This window comes from Coregonus lavaretus (genome assembly GCF_964263955.1).
Source record: "Coregonus lavaretus genome assembly, chromosome: 14".
NCBI classification, from domain to species: domain Eukaryota; kingdom Metazoa; phylum Chordata; class Actinopteri; order Salmoniformes; family Salmonidae; genus Coregonus; species Coregonus lavaretus.
The window spans coordinates 43,151,485-43,173,641 of NC_140001.1; the positions used below are offsets into that span (position 1 = coordinate 43,151,485).

The 22,157-nt window shown below is 45.0% G+C and overlaps 1 protein-coding gene across 1 annotated transcript; it reads right to left on the minus strand.

Annotated features, from left to right (window-relative positions):
- Positions 1-807: 807 nt before the first annotated feature.
- On the minus strand, positions 808-21,568 carry lrrc74b (leucine rich repeat containing 74B; the record flags this gene model as incomplete). The annotated part of the gene is made up of 10 exons (XM_084177332.1): positions 808-924; positions 1,072-1,167; positions 1,408-1,486; positions 1,764-1,879; positions 2,260-2,369; positions 10,093-10,299; positions 11,036-11,168; positions 12,456-12,598; positions 20,869-21,061; positions 21,407-21,568. 10 exons carry the CDS (start codon positions 21,566-21,568, stop codon positions 808-810), a joined length of 1,356 nt encoding a protein of 451 aa, XP_084033458.1.
- Positions 21,569-22,157: the final 589 nt, after the last annotated feature.

A 22,157-nucleotide genomic window follows, 5' to 3' on the forward strand; every position in this document is an offset into this window, starting at 1 on the left:
ATAAGGATGTTCTCTGCTATCCACTTTATTGTAATTATTATTTTGGGTATAGGGGAGGGTCACTTGTTCTTTGACAAGCGTTCAGGGATGGTTTAGGTCAAATACATTTTGCTGAAGGGAGGGCAATCAATTTTCATTTCAGATAGGTCCGATTTTCTCTATCTAACCATTATTACAAATAACGTTCACGCCCTAATTGGAGTGTCCTGTATTACGTTTACTATATTACGTCTACCCCTGAGTCCAGGTTGACAATATGAGTGTGATGGTCTGGTGGGTAGGCCAAATTATCTGTACACACTGTCCAACAGAGACCATATAGAAATGTACACAGTACAGATATGGTGTGAAAGCAATATATCATTTATTCAGATCATGATGTTCCCAAGAATTGAATACCCATTTCCACAAGCCCTGAGACGTAAAGTATACTAAAGTACAGTAGTTCTTCAATAGAATTGACAGGTTGTCTTGGTGCTGTAGGCAAGAAAGGTTGTCAATGCATTGTGCATTCAATTCACCTAGATTGGCATTTCATAAACATCTGCTATTCCAGATGCCTTAACTCCTTGCTGTCTTGAGGAAAATATATCCTCTTGATGGGTCAAACGAGGCCACTAAGGACAGAAAAAATAAAAACAACATTGTATTAACACCTTATTAACTTGTTTCATTCAGACTCCCTTCATGGTTGGTGATTCTAAAAGAACAAATCATTGTAATGTTTCACTGCTTTACTTTGCAAAAACAATATGACTTTGGGTAGTGGCCTGGTAATGCAAAGTAATCAAATGGAAAACCTCTCACTTAGGCCTTTGGTTTTCTGAATGTGTCGATTCTTCCTCCGTGTTTGACTCTGATGTTTGGGAATATGTCTGTTAAGGCAACGTACAAATCCTCAAAGTCCTGATTCACTGTTATGTCCTAGAGGTTATAGTGCACAGAGACACACATTATCAGGTGAGTGGTTTTGCATCAATAGGTAGGTGGTGTGTTGTGAATGGGTCATTCATTCATTCATTCATTCATTCATTCAAGTGAAAATAAGACAAGTGAAAATCCATGACCTACAGAAAAGTCCAGGCACTCCATAGCTGATTCTGGGTTCCCCTGGATTGCTTTCAGGACTCCGTAACACCCGGCAGTCTGTATAGGATTCCTCCCCATCTGACCAAAGACGGGTTAATTAACATAGAATCACAAAAGATAACACTGGCAAACATTAATAGACATAGTATAAAATATTAACCTTTTTTGTCTTTCTACTACCTATTTTTTGAGGCTGCTTCTTGGGTGTTTATCTTGAAAAATATAGTGATGAGCATTTTATCCCACTTTTACCAATTTCTCCCTCACGCATATTCCCCACTGCTTTCCAAACTACAGCCAATCTCTTTTCTGACTTACATTGAGTTTTTTTATAGTCTTGTTTACTTTGAGGCCCATGGTGAAGCGAATCGCACCTTCAGGGGGTATTCGATTGTTACTGTGGGAGATATACAAAAAACAATAAGTGTTGGGGGTGTGAGGCAAGCAATACAAAACTGTTGCCTTTCAAAGGACGTCTTTACATTTTGAAGTGATAGCAGTTATCTCATAGAATGTTTTGCAGCCAAATTTCAACAGATAATGTCATCCGTCTAAATCAAAAGCTTTACGTCATACTATGCTGCCTATTTTAGGACCGTCTGTTTAATAACTTTGAATGTTAATTGAGAAAAGAGTATAAGCATAACAAGCAAATACATGCAGAAATGTTGTACCTTATATTGAGGTCCTCTAGAGTGTTGTTGTCTTTGAGAGCCTCTCCTAAAGCTATGGCTCCATCCTTACCCAGACCGTTGTAAGACAGATCCAGTGTTCTGAGGAATATGTTGTCCTGGGACATTACAAGAGAATGGTATTATTACAAACCATTTCACAGTACTCCGGAACAGAATATCTGATTTAACTGAGCTCAGTTAGAGTTTCATGAAATCATTTGAACAAGATCAGATACTGTAGATGTAACCCAGAACCAAAATCTAGCGCCAGAGCTTGTACATTTGTCCACAAGATATTAATAGATGAAAAGCAAAGTTCATACTGTATAAATGGGTTGAAATGATCTACTATAAGGGCTATTACGTCTTCTGTTAGCCTCTGGCATTCAAGTGAGGACTAGGCATATTACTGCAAAGTGGCCTTAAATCAACAGATACGTGTCAATATGCACTAGACCTAGATTACATAGCATGTACGCTATGTTATATGATTTACCCCAAGGCCTTTAGCCAAAGCCACAACTCCTTTCCCCCGTATACAGTTCCAGGCCAGACTCAATGATTTCAGCCCTGTGTTCTCAGCAATAGCATGTCCTAGGACCTGACCTGGTGAAAGAAAAAGAAGCTGTGTCTCAATAGTCTTAAGTGGCATCCCTTGTCTCCTCTTCTTGTCACCTCTCCTTGTCACCTCTCCTTTACCTTTATCATTGGGGAAAAAGCACAGGACATGTGGAAGCAATATGGTGGATCCCTACCACTACCAGGAATTTGCTTTCACCTGTCCACCTTTCTTTCCTGTCAGTGTATATGAAGGAAAGGAGAGAAGGAGAGGAATGCCACTTTAAACTGAGATGCACCCCAAGAGAGTGGATTATCCTCATTGAGGAGTAATGCATTTCCATCACAACGATCAGATCTCCTTTCAACACATAGAATTCACTGTTATAGACAGTGATGGCTCTCTATTTACCTAATTTTGCTCTGAGGAAAGGCAATAACAGTCAAGCAAAACTAATAAAATGTCAGTATATCTTAATTGACACTGTTAATCATCATGGGTCAATATTCAAGACTGGTGTTCCTATGACAACAATCACAGTATATGAGAAGATTATATATAATTTATTAAATCAGTGATGGGAAGAGTACTAAGTGTCTGATATGCGTGTATGATTCAAAACTAATACACTAAATAATAATAATATGCCATTTAGCAGACGCTTTTATCCAAAGCGACTTACAGTCATGCGTGCATACATTTTTACGTATGGGTGGTCCCGGGGATCGAACCCACTACCTTGGCGTTACAAGCGCCGTGCTCTACCAGCTGAGCTACAGAGGACCACCACACAGTGATCATTTTAGAAGAGACAGTGAAGATGTTACGAACACACACACACACTACCCCCTCCACCCACACACACTTGGAAGACACACTTCCCAAGTGGAAAAAACATTTTATGTATATTTCTCATGAATTAGAATTATACTTAAATGGTATTTGAATTAAAATGTGTGTATTTCCTTTACAACAAAAAAGTGTATTTATAATGTGTTTCAAGTATACTTTTACAAATACACTTCTGCTAATTAACCACATCAGCTATTGCAATTAACCACGTAAAGGTTACTTGCATTGACCAAGGCATCTTCTCAGTAAATGTTAACGTGCTTTTTACAAAGCAGTAGTGGCTAAAGCTTAATTCTTATTAATATTACGGTAATACATTTACATTTCAAAAAATTTGTAATATGTCATGTGAAATTAAAAGTACAACATTATTCAGCTTGAAAATGAACATCAAAACATTTGAATAAGCTAAATATGAAGAACAATATCATGTTATATATCAAAACTTCAGCTGCAGAAAAGGATGCTGGGTAATATGCTAATTGTTGTGCACTTGCGTTTTTGAAAGTATACTTTAAATATATTTTGTGGACATTTATGTTAAATATTCTTTTTTGAAAGTATACTTAAGTATATTTTCTTGAGATATGAAAGTGTATACTCTCAGGAAGCATGTTCCTCAGCTGTGCGTGTTTGCTTATGTGGAATAAACAATCGAAATCTTTGTCAACTTTCTCTGCACTCTTCTGAACAGGAATTAAGAAAGTACTTCAAAACTCATTATTGGCACTGAAACTACAGTGCCTTGCAAAAGTATTCATACCTCTTGGATTTCTTCATATTTTATTGTTACAAAGTTGGATTAAAATGGATTTAATTGTACATTTGTTTGTCATTAATCTACGCAAAATACTCTAATCTCAAAGCGGAAGATTTCTATAAATTTTTTCAAAAAGATTGATAGAAATTAAATAACTAAAATATAGCCGTTGCATCATTCAACCCCATGAGTCAATACATGTTAGAAACACCTTTGGCGGAGATTACAGAGGTGAGTCTTCTTTGGTAAGTCTCTAAGAGCTTTAAACACCTGGATTGTGCAATATTAGCCCTTTATTCTTTTCATAATTCTTCAATCTCTGTCAAGATGGCTAAACAGCAATATTCTAATCTTGCCATAGATTTTCAATCAGATTTAAGTCAAAACTGTAACTTGGCCACTCAGGAACATTCACTGTCTTCTTGGTAAGCAACTCCAGTGTAGATTTGGCCTTGTGTTGTAAGTTATTGTCCTACTGAAAGGTGACTTCCTCTCCCAGTGTCTGTTGTAAAGCAGACTGAAGCAGGTTTTCCTCTAGGATTTTGCCTGTTCTTAGCTCAATTCCATTTCTTTTTATCCGGAAAAACGTCCCAGTATTTGCCAATGTCAAGCATACCCATACCATGATGCAGCCACCACCATGCTTGAAAATAAGGCGACAGTTACTCAGTGATGTGTTGTGTTGGATTTGCCCTAAACATAAGGCTTTGCATTTAGGCTTTTGCAGTATTACTTTAGTGCCTTGTTACATACAAGATGTACAGTGGGGAGAACAAGTATTTGATACACTGCAGATTTTGCAGGTTTTCCTACTTACAAAGCATGTAGAGGTCTGTAATTTTGATCATAGGTACACTTCAACTGTGAGAGACGGAATCTAAAACAAACATCCAGAAAATCACATTGTATGATTTTTAAGTAATTAATTTGCATTTTATTGCATGACATAAGTATTTGATCACCTACCAACCAGTAAGAATTCCGGCTCTCACAGACCTGTTAGTTTTTCTTTAAGAAGCCCTCCTGTTCTCCACTCATTACCTGTATTAACTGCACCTGTTTGAACTCGTTACCTGTATAAAAGACACCTGTCCACACACTCAATCAAACAGACTCCAACCTCTCCACAATGGCCAAGACCAGAGAGCTGTGTAAGGACATCAGGGATAAAATTGTAGACCTGCACAAGGCTGGGATGGGCTACAGGACAATAGGCAAGCAGCTTGGTGAGAAGCCAAAAACTGTTGCCGCAATTATTAGAAAATGGAAGAAGTTCAAGATGACGGTCAATCACCCTCGGTCTGGGGCTCCATGCAAGATCTCACCTCGTGGGGCATCAATGATCACGAGGAAGGTGAGGGATCAGCCCAGAACTACACGGCAGGACCTGGTCAATGACCTGAAGAGAGCTGGGACCACAGTCTCAAAGAAAACCATTAGAAACACACTACGCCGTCATGGATTAAAATCCTGCAGCGCACACAAGGTCCCCCTGCTCAAGCCAGCGCATGTCCAGGCCCGTCTGAAGTTTGCCAATGACCATCTGGATGATCCAGAGGAGGAATGGGAGAAGGTCATGTGGTCTGATGAGACAAAAATTTAGCTTTTTGGTCTAAACTCCACTCGCCGTGTTTGGAGGAAGAAGAAGGATGAGTACAACCCCAAGAACACCATCCCAACCGTGAAGCATGGAGGTGGAAACATCATTCTTTGGGGATGCTTTTCTGCAAAGGGGACAGGACGACTGCACGTATTGAGGGGAGGATGGATGGGGCCATGTATCACGAGATCTTGGCCAACAACCTCCTTCCTTCAGTAAGAGCATTGAAGATGGGTCGTGGCTGGGTCTTCCAGCATGACAACGACCAGAAACACACAGCCAGGGCAACTAAGGAGTGGCTCCGTAAGAAGCATCTCAAGGTCCTGGAGTGGCCTAGCCAGTCTCCAGATCTGAACCCAATAGAAAATCTTTGGAGGGAGCTGAAAGTCCGTATTGCCCAGCGACAGACCCAAAACCTGAAGGATCTGGAGAAGGTCTGTATGGAGGAGTGGGCCAAAATCCCTGCTGCAGTGTGTGCAAACCTGGTCAAGACTTACAGGAAACGTATGATCTCTGTAATTGCAAACAAAGGTTTCTGTACCAAATATTAAGTTCTGCTTTTCTGATGTATCAAATACTTATGTCATGCAATAAAATGCAAATTAATTACTTAAAAATCATACAATGTGATTTTCTGGATTTTTGTTTTAGATTCCGTCTCTCACAGTTTAAGTGTACCTATGATAAAAATGACAGACCTCTACATGCTTTGTAAGTAGGAAAACCTGCAAAATCGGCAGTGTATCAAATACTTGTTCTCCCCACTGTATGTTTTGGATTCTTCGTTTCACTCTGTCATTTAAGTTATTCTTGTGGAGTCACTACAATGTTGTTGATCCATCCTCAGTTTTCTCCCATCACAGCCATTGAACTATGTAACTGTTTTACAATCACCAATGGCCTCATGGTAACATCCCTGAGCAGTTTCATTCCTGTCCTGCAGCTCAATTCACAAGGTCCTACTGTCTTTGATGTGTCTGGGTGGTTTAATACATAATCCACAGCATCATTATTAACTTGACAATGCTTAAAAATATATTAAATGTCTGATTTAATATTGTTACCAATCACTGCCCTTTTTATGAGGCTTTCGAAAAGGCTCACTGGTCTTTGTAGTTGAATCTGTGCTTGAAATGCAATACTTGACTGAGGGACCTTACAGATGTTGTATGTATGGCGAACAGAGGAAGGGTTAGTCATAAAAAAAATCCATGTAACATATTCTGTGATTTGTTAAGCCAAATTTTACTCCTGCACAAATTTCGGTTTGCCTAAACAAAGGGGCTGAATACTTATGCAATTACTACAGTGAGGGAAAAAAGTATTTGATCCCCTGCTGATTTTGTACGTTTGCCCACTGACAAAGACATGATCAGTCTATAATTTTAATGGTAGGTTTATTTGAACAGTGAGAGACAGAATAACAACTACAAAATCCAGAAAAACACATCAAAAATGTTATAAATTAATTTGCATTTTAATGAGGGAAATAAGTATTTGACCCCTTTGCAAAACATGACTTAGTACTTGGTGGCAAAACCCTTGTTGGCAATCACAGAGGTCAGACGTTTCTTGTAGTTGGCCACCAGGTTTGCACACATCTCAGGATGATTTTGTCACACTCCTCTTTGCAGATCTTCTCCAAGTCATTAAGGTTTCGAGGCTGACGTTTGGCAACTCGAACCTTCAGCTCCCTCCACAGATTTTCTATGGGATTAAGGTCTAGAGACTGGCTAGGCCACTCCAGGATCTTAATGTGCCTCTTCTTGAGCCACTCCTTTGTTGCCTTGGCCGTGTGTTTTGGGTCATTGTCATGCTGGAATACCCATTCACGACCCATTTTCAATGCCCTGGCTGAGGGAAGGAGGTTCTCACCCAAGATTTGACGGTACATGGCCCCGTCCATCGTCCCTTTGATGCGGTGAAGTTGTGCTGTCCCCTTAGCAGAAAAACACCCCCAAAGCACAATGTTTCCACCTCCATGTTTGACGGTGGGGATGGTGTTCTTGGGGTCATAGGCAGCATTCCTCCTCCTCCAAACACGGCGAGTTGAGTTGATGCCAAAGAGCTCGATTTTGGTCTCATCTGACCACAACACTTTCACCCAGTTCTCCTCTGAATCATTCAGATGTTCATTGGCAAACTTCAGACGGGCCTGTATATGTGCTTTCTTGAGCAGGGGGACCTTGCGGGCGCTGCAGGATTTCAGTCCTTCACGGCGTAGTGTGTTACCAGTTGTTTTCTTGGTGACTATGGTCCCAGCTGCCTTGAGATCATTGACAAGATCCTCCCGTGTAGTTCTGGGCTGATTCCTCACCGTTCTCATGATCATTGCAACTCCACGAGGTGAGATCTTGCATGGAGCCCCAGGCAGAGGGAGATTGACAGTTCTTTTGTGTTTCTTCCATTTGCGAATAATTGCACCAACTGTTGTCACCTTCTCACCAAGCTGCTTGACGATGGTCTTGTAGCCCATTCCAGCCTTGTGTAGGTCTACAATCTTGTCCCTGACATCCTTGGAGAGCTCTTTGGTCTTGGCCATGGTGGAGAGTTTGGAATCTGATTGATTGATTGCTTCTGTGGACAGGTGTCTTTTATACAGGTAACAAGCTGAGATTAGGAGCACTCCCTTTAAGATCAAATACTTATTTCCCTCATTAAAATGCAAATCAATGTATACATTTTTTGACATGCTTTTTTCTGGATTTTGTTGTTGTTATTCTGTCTCTCACTGTTCAAATAAACATACCATTAAAATTATAGACTGATCATTTCTTTGTCAGTGGGCAAACGTACAAAATCAGCAGGGGGTCAAATACTTTTTTCCCTCACTGTATATTTTAGTTATCACATTTTTATTAATCTTATTTTTTATTATTTTACTTCCACTTTGACATTGAAGAATATTTTGAGTTCATTGTTGACAGAAAATGACACAAATCAATTTTAACCCCACTTTGTAACGCAATAAAATGTGAAGGAATCCAAGGTGGTATGAATACTTTTGCAAGGCACTTTATACTTAGTGTACTTGATCACTCACAGAGTTTCATAAAAAAAAGTAATGCTTCAACTCCAAGTGTATTTTGAATGAATATACTAACTTACAATGAAAGTGTTTGAAATTGAAGTACAGTTTTAATGAGTGTGTTTAAGTTTAATGATAGTATACTTAGACTGAAAAACAATTAATTTAAAGTACACTTTTAATAAGTGTATTGAAGTGTGATGATAGCATATTTATAGTATACTTCAGATATACTAGAAAAATACATATCTTATGTGAAGTATAATATTTGAATTTTTTGTATATTTAAGTATACTTTAGTATACTTATAATATATTAAAATATACTTTTGTTTTCGCTTGGGTTGGTTCCTCTCCCCTTCCTTAGACATAGCAATTGTCTCAGTTTTAATTCCTCAGACCTTTTCTGAAGCCCCACGGTCTGGTTTTGTCATTTACTCTGCGTCAGGTAAGGGTTTTCATCACAAATCTCATCCACAACCAATTGAGTGAGCTTATAATGAAGGAATGCCACAATCTGCTACAAAATCTGTGGTCTGTCCCTAGCTGCTCTGCATCAGTATGTCACCACCAGTGTGTATCTGTGTGTATGTGTATCTGTGTGTATGTGTATCTGTGTGAATGTGTATCTGTGTGTTTCATAAACTCACTGGCTGCAGTCTTTTCAGTTGTCTGGAAAATATGTTATTAAGGCTGAGAAACAGTGGATGTTTTCTACGCCCCACTGGATAGCGATACACTGATACATTTGAGCAATTGATTAGGAAATTTAGAGCTTGAAATTGAAGTGATTCACTTTTGGTTGTGAGTTATAGTGGATTACATGAATTTGTTTATCTAACAGCCAAGTGCTGTGAACCGTACCAGAGGTGACTGTGGAGTGGAGGCTGTTATCCAGTATTCTTTAGAAAAATAACTGTAATTTCTGTGAGACTCTCAAGGACATGAACTTCTTTAATGGAAAATAATTCCTCATCCAAAAATAGGAAGATGTCATGTTGGTTAGGGCCTATATTGGAATTTGTTTAGCTCTTTCAAAGTGTCTCGAAACAGCCCAACTTTATGTTTCAAGATGTCTTGAGACATCTTAAGACAAAGGTTATGGCTGGGTATGTTCTTTACAACATTTGTTGGGTGTTTCTCAAAGCTCTGTTCTCAGACCACTACTGTTCTAATTATAAATGCACAGTTCCTCTCCAATTACCAACTCACCCAACCCAAGACACACAACTATTAAATGCTGTGTCTCCCATGGTGTTGTGGCTGAGGTGGGTACCCTACCCAAACTCTTTCCCTCTCTGTCACCTCTTCATCCCCTTCATGCCCAGGGTATCCAACCCCTACTGTACTATATGTTGAAGGTTAAGTCCAGGGTATGGGTTAGATAGACACACTACTACAACCCTAGTGTACCAGCTGTGTCTGCCGTCATGTTGTGGCTAAGGTCACACACACACACACACACACACACACACACACACACACACACACACACACACACACACACACACATACTGTACCCAAACCCTACCTGCTGCATCTCCTATGGTGTTGTGACTGAGGTCTAGGGTCTCCAGCTTGGTGTTGGAGGTCAGGGTCTGGGCCAGGTGTTGTGCGGCCCGGTCAGCCAGCTCGTTCCCGGACAGGCCGAGTGAGACCAGTGTGGTGTTCTCCATCAGCATACTGGACAGGGCCTGGGCACCACACTCCCCCAGCCTGTTCTCCCCCAGGTCCACCTCTGAGAGGGAGACACACAGAGGTCACAGAGAGGTCGGAGGTCATACAGGGTTAGAGTAGAGCAGAAGGTTGAGCTGTCTGTTGTTGTTTGTGAGTATCTGTCCTGTCCTCTTTTATGGTATAGGTTGTCGTTAATGTATTCATCCTGTTGTAATGTTGTCTGCCTGACACTTTATAAAGATTATTCAATTGATTTGCATTTGTTGAAACCAATTTGTCCTCTCATCAAAGCTACAATGTTTAAAATCTAATGTAATCCAATGATATATCTGCCGGCTTTGTTCAGGTGAGATACAATCTTAAAGCATCACTTTCCACTTTCCACTTTCGTTGGCAGCAGTTAACCTATTATTCTAATAGCAGTGCCATTAAGGCATTGTGAATGACAGTTATTAGTTCTGAAATAGGACCATTGGAATTGTGGTGGTGGATATAATGACACACTCAGCAGTGAAACAATCTGACATATCGACTGCTGAGAGAGAATGAATGTCAGCAGGTAGATCCTTAAGGGCCTTAACCACCTCTTTATGTAAAAATAACAACCCTCACTCTCCTCTCACTCTCCTCCCTTGGATCATGAACTGTGTACGGAGCTAGCTGCTATCTAGACACTGACTGAATGTTAAATAGGTCCCTAGGTGTCGAGGCACGACAAGGATGGCAGGGGGTGTGGGTGGCACCGCCACCTCCCTGAGCCCCCTGGGTCCCGGAGCGGAGGTTGGAGGAGTGCCCACCTGTGATGTAACAGTTCTCCTTTAACATCTCGGCCATGGCAGCCCCGCCAGTCCCTTCCATCCAATTATCCCTGAGGTTCAGCTTCAGGAGGGAAGTGTTGGTTACCAAGGAAACCGCCAGCGCTTTGGTGCCCTACCGAACACATTTCACACAAAGACTATTTAGTTTGTTTCTATCTCTCTTTTCTCTTTTTCTCTCTCTTTCGTCTCCTGTTGGGTTTTTTCCCCCCTCTTTTTTTATGAAGAGAGGAGGATGTGCTCTCGAGACCACGTGTGTGCCTGTCTGTGTGGTTTTTTTCCTCTTTTACCAGGTACCTATTATGAAAACACCTCACCCATCTAATGGGTGCCAGAATGACCTTGTTCTTTATAGAAAGGCCCTCTCGTATCCACTAGGCTTTAGTTGCACGGTTTAATAATAAAAGAGATGCTCCATGGTTTAGACTAATGAAGCAAACAGAGGTCACATGGAGGGAGGTGTGGATTCAGGGAATGAGACAGTCTAAGAAATGATTGTTTTGTCTGGCTAAAGAGAGAGTACAAGGCTGTGCAGATGATTTGAAAGATGCGTTTTACCTTAGCTTTAGGCTCCAGTCAGCCAGCCGTATCAGTAGATTTGGTGTTAAACAGTATCCAGAACATATTGCTGTGGATAAGACTATCTACTTGGCAATTAGATAACAAGCATATGGCTGGCTACTGTGGTTTTCCAGCGCTGTTTCAGAGCTGTTTTAAGTGCACAGCTTTTGCAGATGCAAGGTAACGTTTCACTTGAATCTTCCATTGTAAAGGCTTAATCATTCTGTCAGGATAATGACACAGCAAAGTTCATAACTGTTGTCCTGACAACTGACTTCAGTTACAGTATGACACAGAACATTATATAGGTAAACTAGTTGGCTAGTGTTAATCTAGACAATCAGTTCAACCAAATACTGTTTTTCTCATCACTATGTAGCCTAAAGTCAATCGTCAAAAGCTGACCTGTAACCCTGGAACGTATTATGTCATATATACTGTATATGCTTGTGTTATGTAGCCTTCATGATACAGAGTTAAGGAAAGAGTAACTGAATCCACTCTCCCCTCCATCCATTCCTCATTACTGATCTGATCTGATTGGATTGATGGAAACCCTCCTTTCACCCTTAAACATTCTGTAAGATCAATAATCACTTAAAATTAACCTAATCAGTAAGGAAGGAGAAGGAAGGGAAGGGAACATGTTTACATTATTCAAACAGGGCACTGGTCAATTCATTATGTAAAATCCTTGCTTCCTCCATCCTTGTTTCCTCAATTCCTTGCTTCCCTCTCAAAGCTCATTGGAGGAGGAGACCATGAGAGGGCATGAGGGAGAGACCGTGGAAGGGAACATTTTTGCATTATTCAAACAGAGCACTGGCCTGGTCAGTCTTACCTGAGGCCCTAGGCCATGGTGCATCATGGTCAGCTCAGTGTTGCCCATCTGTCTCAGGAAATAGGATACAGGGACTACGTTGTACATTCTACACGCCTCCCTGTACCGAGTCTGGCCCGTCGGGTCATATGCCTCCCTCACATCTGCAACAGAACCAAGCAGACACAAGACATGAGTTCAAATACTGTTTGAAATCCTTTCAAGTACCTTAGCTGGGCTTGAATGAACTTGCCTGACACAATGTTTCAAGTTTTAAGTAGAACAAAAACACATGAGAAATAGAAGAAAGTAAGTAAGCTATATACAGGGTCAGTTCCAGGGTCAGTGCCAATACCATATTTATAATGTACAGGGATATTGGAGTGGTAGGGGTAGATATGTATAGGGGTAAGGTGGCTAGGCATCAGGATGTATGATAAACAGAGTAGCAGCAGTGCATATGATGTTTCTATGTGAGTGTGTGAGCAAATGAATTGTGTGTGTGTGTGTGTGTGTGTGTGTTGGAGTGTCAGTGTGAGTGAGTGTGTAGAGTATGTGAGTGTGCATAGAGTCAGTGCAAAAATACAAAATTAAATAGAAGGGTCAATGCAGATAGTCTGTGTAGCCATTTTGTTTTCTATTTAGCAGTCTTATGGCTTGGGGACAGAAGCTGTTCAGGAGCCTGTTGGTGTCAGACTTGTTGCTCCGGTACCGCTTGCTGTGCGGAAGCAGTGAGAACAGTCTATGGCTTGGGTGGTTGGAGTCTTCAACAATTTCCCGGGCCTTCCTTTCACACCGACTGTTATAGTGGTCCTGGATAGCAGGGAGCTCGGCCACAGTAATGTACTGGGCTGTCCGCACAACCATCTGTAGCGCCATGCAATCAAGGGCGGTGCAGTTGCCATACCAAGCAGTGATGCAGCCAGTCAAGATGCTCTCAATGGTGCAACTTTTTGAGGATTTGAAGGCCCATGTCAAATATTTTCAACCTCCTGAGCACTGTTTGCATAAGTGTGGACCATTTTAAGTCCTTAGTGATTTGGACACCGAGGAACTTGAAGCTCTCGACCCGCTCCACTGCAGTCCCTGCCCCCCCATTTCCTGTAGTCCACAATCAGCTCCTTGGTCTTACTGACATTGAGGGAGCGGTTGTTGTCCTGGCACCACTCTGCCAGGTCACTGACCTCCTCCCTGTAGGCTGTCTCATTGTCGCCGGTGATCAGGCCTACCACCGTTGTGTCATCAGCAAACTTGATGATGGTGTTGGATTCATGCTTGGCCATGCAGGCATGGGTGAACAGGTAGTACAGGAGGGGACAAAGCACACACCCCTGTGGGGCCCCCGTGTTGAGGGTCAGTATGGCGGAGGTGAGGTTGCCTACCCTCACCAACTGGGGTCGGCCCATTAGAAAGTCCATGTCACGACTTCGGCCGAGGCTGCCTCCCCTCCTTGTTCCGTCAGGCTTCGGCGTTCATCGTCACCGGAGTACTAACCACTGCCGCCCCAATCATCATCACAATTGTCTTGTCTCGTTATTACACACACCTGGTTCTAATCCCTTAATTAGTCAGTGTATAAGTATTCCCTCTGCCCCCTTGTCCTTGTGGGTGATTGTTTATTGTGAAGGTTAGTGAAGCTTGGTGGAGAGCGTGTATTTTGTTTGACGGGAGTATTTTCCCGTGTGCCTTGTGTTTTTGACGCATTTCTGCGTAACCCTGTACTTTGCAGATTAAAGCCTGTTATTCTGTGATTTACCCTCCTGCGCCTGACTCCTTCAACACCACCTCATCACATAATCACCCACCCGCTTTCATGGAGTCAGCAGGAGAAGAGCGCATGCCTGGTGTCGTGGCACGGGTCCAGGAGCATTCCACGATGCTTGCCAGCTTGGGGGAAGCGATGGATCGGGTTCTTCAGATCTGTCGAGACCAGCTGGCCAACCGGATCCAGCCACCTACACCCCAGCATCCGGAGGGATCCAGATATCCCGACCACGGGCGTTTGATGGGACGGCGGTGCTGTGCCAGGGATTCCTCCTCCAATTGGAGCTTTACTTCGCCAGCATCAGGCCGGAACCATCGGAGCAGGAGAAGGTGTACGTCCTCGTTTCCTGCCTCTGTGGGAAAGCCCTGGAGTGGGCCAACGTGGTGTGGAACGAAGGAGGAGCCGCATTGGAGGACTACAGGGAGTTCGCTCGCCTCTTTCGGGCGGTCTTCGATCACCCGCCCGAGGGTCGAGAGGCGGGTGAGCGACTGGTCCACCTGAGGCAGGGGACGAGGACCGCGCAGGACTTCGCATTTGGAGTTTCGGACGCTGGTAGCGGGGTCCGGGTGGAACGAGCGGGCCCTGATCGACCAATTCCGGTGCCATCTGCGCGAGGACGTCTGACGGGAGCTAGATTGCCGGGACACCATGTTGTCGTTTAATAAACTGGTGGACATGGCCATTCGATTGGACAACCTGCTGGCAGCCAGAGGACGTCCTGGAAGGGGTCTGCCCGTTTCCACCCCGGACGACTCGGATCCCGAGCAGATGGAGCTGGGTGGAGCCGCTAGCCGAGACAGCGGAGGAGGATAGCGACAGTGCCACTCTGGTGGCACGAAGGGACAGTACACCACATGTCATAGTCAACGTTCTTTTGGGACTGGAGGCGGCAGGCAGGGCACTCACGCATCACCCCGGGTATCGAACACCCACACTTGTTCAGAGCCCTCTGTTGCTCACTGTACCCTACCTATCCACTTTCCCGATCACATGGTAGTTCCCCAGTGTAAGGCGCTAGTCGATTCAAGCACAGCTGGGAACTTTATGGACAGGGCATTCGCACGCCGTCAAGGCTTTTCATTGGTTCCCCTATCCATTCCACTCCCCATCAGAGTACTCGATAGTCGACCAATAGGGTCCGGGTTTGTTACGGAAGTCACGATACCAGTCACCATGATCACCCAGTAGACTAATTGTGAGCAGGTTATTTTTTTGATTATTGAATCTCCTGCTTTCCCTGTGGTATAAGGTATCCCTTGGCTAGCACTCCACAACCCCACCTTCTCATGGCCGCAGAGGGCTCTCACGGGGTGGTCGCGAGAGTGTCAGGGTAGGTGTCTAGATCTTTCCGTTGGTGCAACCACGGTGGAAAGTCCAGACAGTACCTCCACCGTGCGCATTCCCCTGAATACCTCGATCTGGCGCAAGCGTTCTCTAAAACGCAGGCGACTAAATGACCACCTCATCGGGCGGGGGATTGCGCGATAAACCTCTGGGTAGACGCTGTACCTCCCAGGAGTCATATATACCCCCTGTCACAGGTTGAAACGGTGGCTATGGAAACATATGTGGGACGGAGGTCTGCGCCCGTGCATTGATTATCGACCACTGAACAGGGAGACGATAACATTTAGTTATCCTCTCCCCCTCATTCCTTCAGTGATTGAATCAATGCATGGGGCGCGCTTCTTCACCAAATTAGATCTCAGGAGTGCGTACAACCTGGTGCGATATCCGAGAGGAAGATGAATGGAAGACAGCATTTAGTACAACCACGGGCATTATGAATACCTGGTGATGCCCTATGGTTTAATGAATGCTCCCTCAGTTTTCCAGTCCTTTGTGAACTAGGTGTTTCGGGACATGCTTGGTCATGGTGTAGTGGTCTACATCGATGACATCCTGGTGTATTCCGTTACGCGCGCCGAGCATGTGTCCCTGGTTCGCAAGGTGCTGGCCCGACTGTTGGAAAATGACCTTTATGCTAAGGCAGAGAAGTGTATGTTTTTCCAGCAGTCCGTCTCCTTCCCTGGATACCGCATTTCCACCTCAGGTGTGGAGATGGAGGGAGATTGCATTTCAGCCATGCGTAATTGGCCGACTCCAACCACGGTTAAGGAGGTGCAGCGCTTCCTTGGCTTTGCCAACTACTATCTGAGGTTTATCCAGGGCTTTGGCAAGGTCACAGCTCCCATTACCTCCCTGTTGAAGGGTGGGCCGTCCCTGCTCCGCTGGTCTGCTGAGGCTGACCTGGCCTTCAGCAAACTGCGGGGTCTGTTCACCTCAGCCCCAGTACTGGCCCACCCCGATTCATCACTACCATTTGTAGTGGAGGTGGATGCGTCCGAGGTTGGGATAGGAGCTGTCCTGTCTCAACGCTCGAGCACGCTACCCAAGCTCCGCCCCTGTGCCTTCTTCTCTAAGAAGCTCAGCCTGGCGGAGCAGAACTACGACGGTGATCAGGAGCTGAGGCATTGGTTCGAAGGGGCGAAACACCCTTTCCTCGTCTGGACTGACCACTGTAACCTGGAGTACATCTGGGCAGCGAGGAGGCTGAATCCTCGCCAGGCCAGGTGGGCCCTATTCTGCAGAGGCCCTGTTTACTCACGTCTTCTGGCACTACGGGGTGTCAGAGGATATTGTGTCCGACCGAGGTCCCCAGTTCACGTCCAAGGTTTGGAAGGTGTTCATGGAACGTCTGGGGGTCTCGGTCAGCCTGACCTCTGGGTTTCACCCCGAGTCAAATGGGCAGGTGGAACGAGTAAATCAGGATGTGGGTAGGTTCCTGCGGTCCTACTGCCAGGACTGGCCGGGGGAGTGGTCGGTGTTCTTGCCATGGGCAGAATATGCCCAGAACTCTCTCCGCCACTCCTCTACTAACCTAACACCATTCCAATGTGTTTTAGGTTACCAACCGGTTCTGGCACCGTGGCTCACCTCCAGCGTGCCGTGCGTCGTCAGAAGGCCAACGCTGACCGTCACCGCAGTGAGGCCCCGGTCTTCATACCGGGGGATCGGGTCTGGCTCTCGACCCGGAATTTGCCCCTCTGCCTGCCCTGCCGGAAGCTGATCCCACGGTTTGTGGGGCCGTTCAAAGTCCTGAGGAGAATCAACTAGGTTACGTATAGGTTGTTACTTCCCCCAGATTACCGTATTAACCCCTCGTTTCATGTGTCTCTCCTCAGGCCGGTGGTGGTTGGTCCGCTCCAGGAGTCTGAGGTGCGGGAGGTTCCTCCACCTCCTCTGGACATCGAGGGGGCCCCGGGGGACTCTGTCCGTGCCATCCTGGATTCGAGGCGTCGGGTGGGGGGCCTTCAGTACCTCGTGGAGTGGGAGGGAGGGGTACGGTCCGGATATCCTCGATTCCCTCCCTGTTGCGGGATTTCCACCGTCGCCATCTGGCTCGCCCTGCTCCGCATCCTCCTGGCCGTCCCTGTCGGGGGGGAGGGGGGTACTGTCACGACTTCGGCCGAGGCTGCCTCCCCTCCTTGTTCGGGCAGGCTTCGGCGTTCGTCATCACCGGAGTACTAACCACTGCCGCCCCAATCATCATCACAATTGTCTTGTCTCGTTATCACACACACCTGGTTCTAATCCCCTAATTAGTCTGTGTATAAGTGTTCCCAATGCCCCCTTGTCCTTGTGGTTGATTGTTTATTGTGAAAGTTAGTGAAGCTCGGTGGAGCGCATGTATTTTGTTCAACGGGAGTATTTTCCTGTGTGCCTTGTATTTTTCCAGTGCACCTATTTTGTGCCCTGGAGTGTGTTTGACGCATTTCTGCGTAACCCTGTATTTTGCGGATTAAAGCCTGTTATTATGTGATTTACCCTCCTGCGCCTGACTCCTTCAACACCACCTCATCACAGTCCAGGATCCAGTTGCAGAGGGAGGTGTTCAGTCCCAGGGTCCCAAGCTAGTTTACGAGTTTGGAGGGGACTGTGCTGTAGTCAATTAATAGCATTCTCACATGGGTATTCCTCTTATCTAGGTGGGTGAGGGCAGTGTGGAGTGCAATTGAGATTGCTTAGTCTATGGATCTGTTGGCACGGTATGCAAATTGGAGTGAGTCTAGGGTGTCTAGGATGATTGTTGTTGATTGTGCCATAACCAACCTTTCAAAGCACTTCAGGGCGGTAGTCATTGTGGCAGGTAGCCTTAGAGTTCTTGGGAACAGGAATGATGGTGGTCAGCTTGAGATGTGGGGATCACAGACTGGGACAAGGAGAGGTTGAAAATGATCGTGAATATGCCTACCAGCTGTTCTGCGCATGCTCTGAGAACGTGCCCTGTAATACCGTCCGGCCCCGAGGCCTTACAAGTGTTGACCTGATTAAAAACATTACTCATGTCGGCCTCGGAGAGCGAGATCACCCAGTCCCCTGGGTCAGCGGGGGCCCAGATGCATGGCTCTGTGTTGTTTTTGTCAAAGCGTGCATAAAATGCATTGAGTTCGTCTGGTAGAGAGGCATCGTTGGGCAGATCAAGGCTGGGTCTTCCTTTATAATCCGTAATGGACTGTAGACTGTCACATGCGTTGGGCATTTGAGCCTGTGTAATAGGATTCTACCTTGTTCCTATATTGTCCTTTTGCTTGTTTGATGTCTCTGCGGAGGTCGCAGCGGGACTTCTTGTACTTGTTCCTGTCCTCAGCCGTAGCCTCGGGGTTTGCTGAAATAGCCCTGTGTGTGGTAGCCCTGTCTTTTAGCTTAGCGCCAACCTCAGTGTTAATCCAGGGCTTTTGATTGGGGATGCGGCGAACCTTCACTGTGGGGATGACGTTGGCGATGCATTTCCTAATGAAGCCGGTGACGGCGGTGGTTAGCTAGTCGATGCTATTGGTGGAGTCCCAGAACATATTCCAGTCAGCGCTAGCAAAGCAGTCTTGTAGCATAGCATCCGATTCGGAGGGCCATTTCTCAACAGAGTGCATCACGGGTGCTTCCTGTTTGAGCTTCTGCTTGTAGACAGGAAGCAAGAGTATATGATCTGCTTTGCCAAAGGGTGACTTTATCGCCCCCTAGTGGCGAAGGTGATGTGTTCATGGAAGTTGGGCATTGTGTCTTAATGACGCAGAATTAAATTCACAGGCAACAAGGAAAGCAGCCTCCGGGGTAAGGTTTCCTGATTGTTTATAGCCTCATACAGTTCATTAAGTACTAGCTTGTTGTTTTTCTTGTCCTGAGGTGGAATATTTACAGCAATCACGATAACAGCTGAAAACTCTCTCGGAAGGTAGAAGGGTCGGCATTTGACCATCAGGTATTCCAAGACGGGTGAACAATGTGTCAAGAGACGCTAGAGTCAGCACAACATTTGCTGTTGATGAAGCGGCACACCCCTCCCCCTCTCGATTTCCCTGAATGCAATGTCCTCTGCTCGGTGAATGGAGAATTCATCGAATTGGATTGCCTTGGGGGGTATCTTGTCCGAAAGCAATGCTTTAGAATGGCAGAGAGTATTGCAGTTACGAGAGTCCCGTTGATAGCAAAACCTCGATCGGAGGTCATCCATCATATTATCAAGAAACTATACACTGGCCAATAAAATGGAGGGAAGAGGTGGCCGGTTTTCCCCTTCGCCTTAATCTCGCCAGTGCTCTCCCTCTCTTGTTTCTTTTTTGCTGGCGTTTCCTCTTGAATTACAGAAAGAGCACAGGGCAGATGAGTCGAAGTGGAAGTTGAAGCCAGAATTGAGGTTGGTAACGTGATGTTCAAAAGCTCTTGTCGAGCATAATAAATGATAATGGATACATTCCGTGCAAAATAAATAAAGATAAACACCAAAATAAAAATAATAATTGGGTTAGAGCTCACAAGACGGCAGCCATACAGTACGGCGCCATCTTGAAAATGGAACCAATAGAATAGTCCCAACACAGCAAACCCCGTCCACTGAGCACATCAGACAGACTAAATCAAACGCTCAAAGTATTTGAACGATTTCAAATAGTATTTGAACCCAGGTCTGAACCAGCCACACGTTTCTCCATCAGAGCCACTCACTATCAAAACAAGTAAAAGGACTTGGCATCTCTACATATCCCTCTGAGACGGTCTAAGCTGTCAATGTGACTTTGGTCGTTAAAGTATCCTTGCGGTTGATTTCACCACGTCTGGGGACTGGGTAGTGGGTACTAGCTCATTCATGTACCAGATGGCCTTCACTTATGGTGAAAGAGGCCTTACTACAAAGCCTAGATGAAGTCATTAAGATGCAGAACAGAAATCTCTATGTGTAGGTGTTTGTTTCTGCCATCCCTTCAACTAATCAGGAGGAAAAGCGGAGGGGGGGGGGGGTGATGGATAGAGAGAGATTTATTGGGACAGTTGCTCATGTTCAAAGCATGATCTAAATATGATCAAATGATCAGAAATAAGATGAGGGTTCTTTCTATGAAATTGTTAACGACGACTTCCTAGAGAGAGAGCGAGAGGGATACAAAGAGAAAAAGCATGTGAAAGTCTGATGATCTATCAGAGATGAAACGGTTAATGTCAAACACGACTCATCAGTTAGCCATTTCTCTTCCCCCGAGACAAGAGACAGTGGCAAACCACACGCTCTGCCCCTTAGCTCTCTTACACCCTTTATCAGAACTTGTGATTCACCCACCTTTCTCTCGTTCTCTCTTTTATTAAGAACTCGCAGCGCTACGATGTGCTACCTACCTCCCAGCTCCAAGTCTGTGTCATAGTCCTCGTCTGAAGCTGTGATGACACATTCCTTCCCCCTCTCCTGTGTGTCTCCATCGCAACCTCCGCCTCCACTGCCCTCTTCTTCCTTCTCCTCCTTTCTCTCACCCCTGTCTGACACCTCCCCCTCAGGGCTGGAGTGACGGCCGGACCCTGACCGGGTCACTGTCTGCAGCAGGGAGTGGGAGAGAGAGAGTGTGGCTGAGGCTCAAAGAATTGACACTGATCATACTGTAGCAGCTGGTTTTAGAATGATAGTGGAGACATCCCTGTACTACAGATGTACTGTAAGTACAGGGCTGCATAACCCAAACTCTTGAGAGCTGTAGTATGCTGGTATTTATTCATGCATTTTAATCAGAGGCTGATCAAGAAAACCAGTAGGACTGTGTCCCTCAAAGTGGATATTGAAAAAAGTAAAAGACAAGTGACAAAAAATGTTTTTCAGTGACACACTACCAAATCTATATCCTCAAACTATTATCTCTCAAGTCAGATCCATTTGCCCATCTACCTGTATGTCGACGCTTCCCCTACTGAAAGCTTTCCTGGGTCTGCTGGGTGGTCGGCTTCCTATCCCACCCAGTTGCGTTCTCTCACTCTCCATCTCTGCGTCATCATCCTCCAGAACAGACGGCAGCAGGGACTCTTTGGCCAACTTCTTCCCAACTACCATTGTTCCAACACAACGGACTCGGCTTGTCTTCCACCCAATATATTTTGGTGCTTGTAAGCTTTCACAAGTAGTTTTGCTAGTTGGAGTGTGCCGATGTAAATCTAAGATGTGTTAGAATGGTATATGTGACTGAGGGTGAAATCAGTGCAGTGAACTTCTTGGCTGCTGCCCCAACATGTATTGCTCAATCTCGTAAAAACTATTGACTGGCAAGCTATTCAGCTAATTAGGAAGTTGTGGGCTTTTCACTCTGGCTCACACCCACCAATCCACAGGAGGCTGAGGACACGGGTGCTGGTTTCATGTTTGACTGATTTACTTTGTTGTTAGGTTACCATGGTGCTGGATTGTCTCTAGCTGAGTGCCACTGCCTACACTTCGCATCTCAGTGCCCGTATTGTACCAGAGTCCCTACCCTGTTGTGAAGGCTTTGAGAATGACAACAAGAGCAGGAAGCGCACAGAGCTGGCTTGTTTGCAGTAATTATAATCATTTCAATGCAGCAAAAGGCACAGGACATGGAGTGTACACAATACATCTCCTATACCTCCTTAAATCTTTGAAACTGCCTGAGCGCAGGCAACACTCA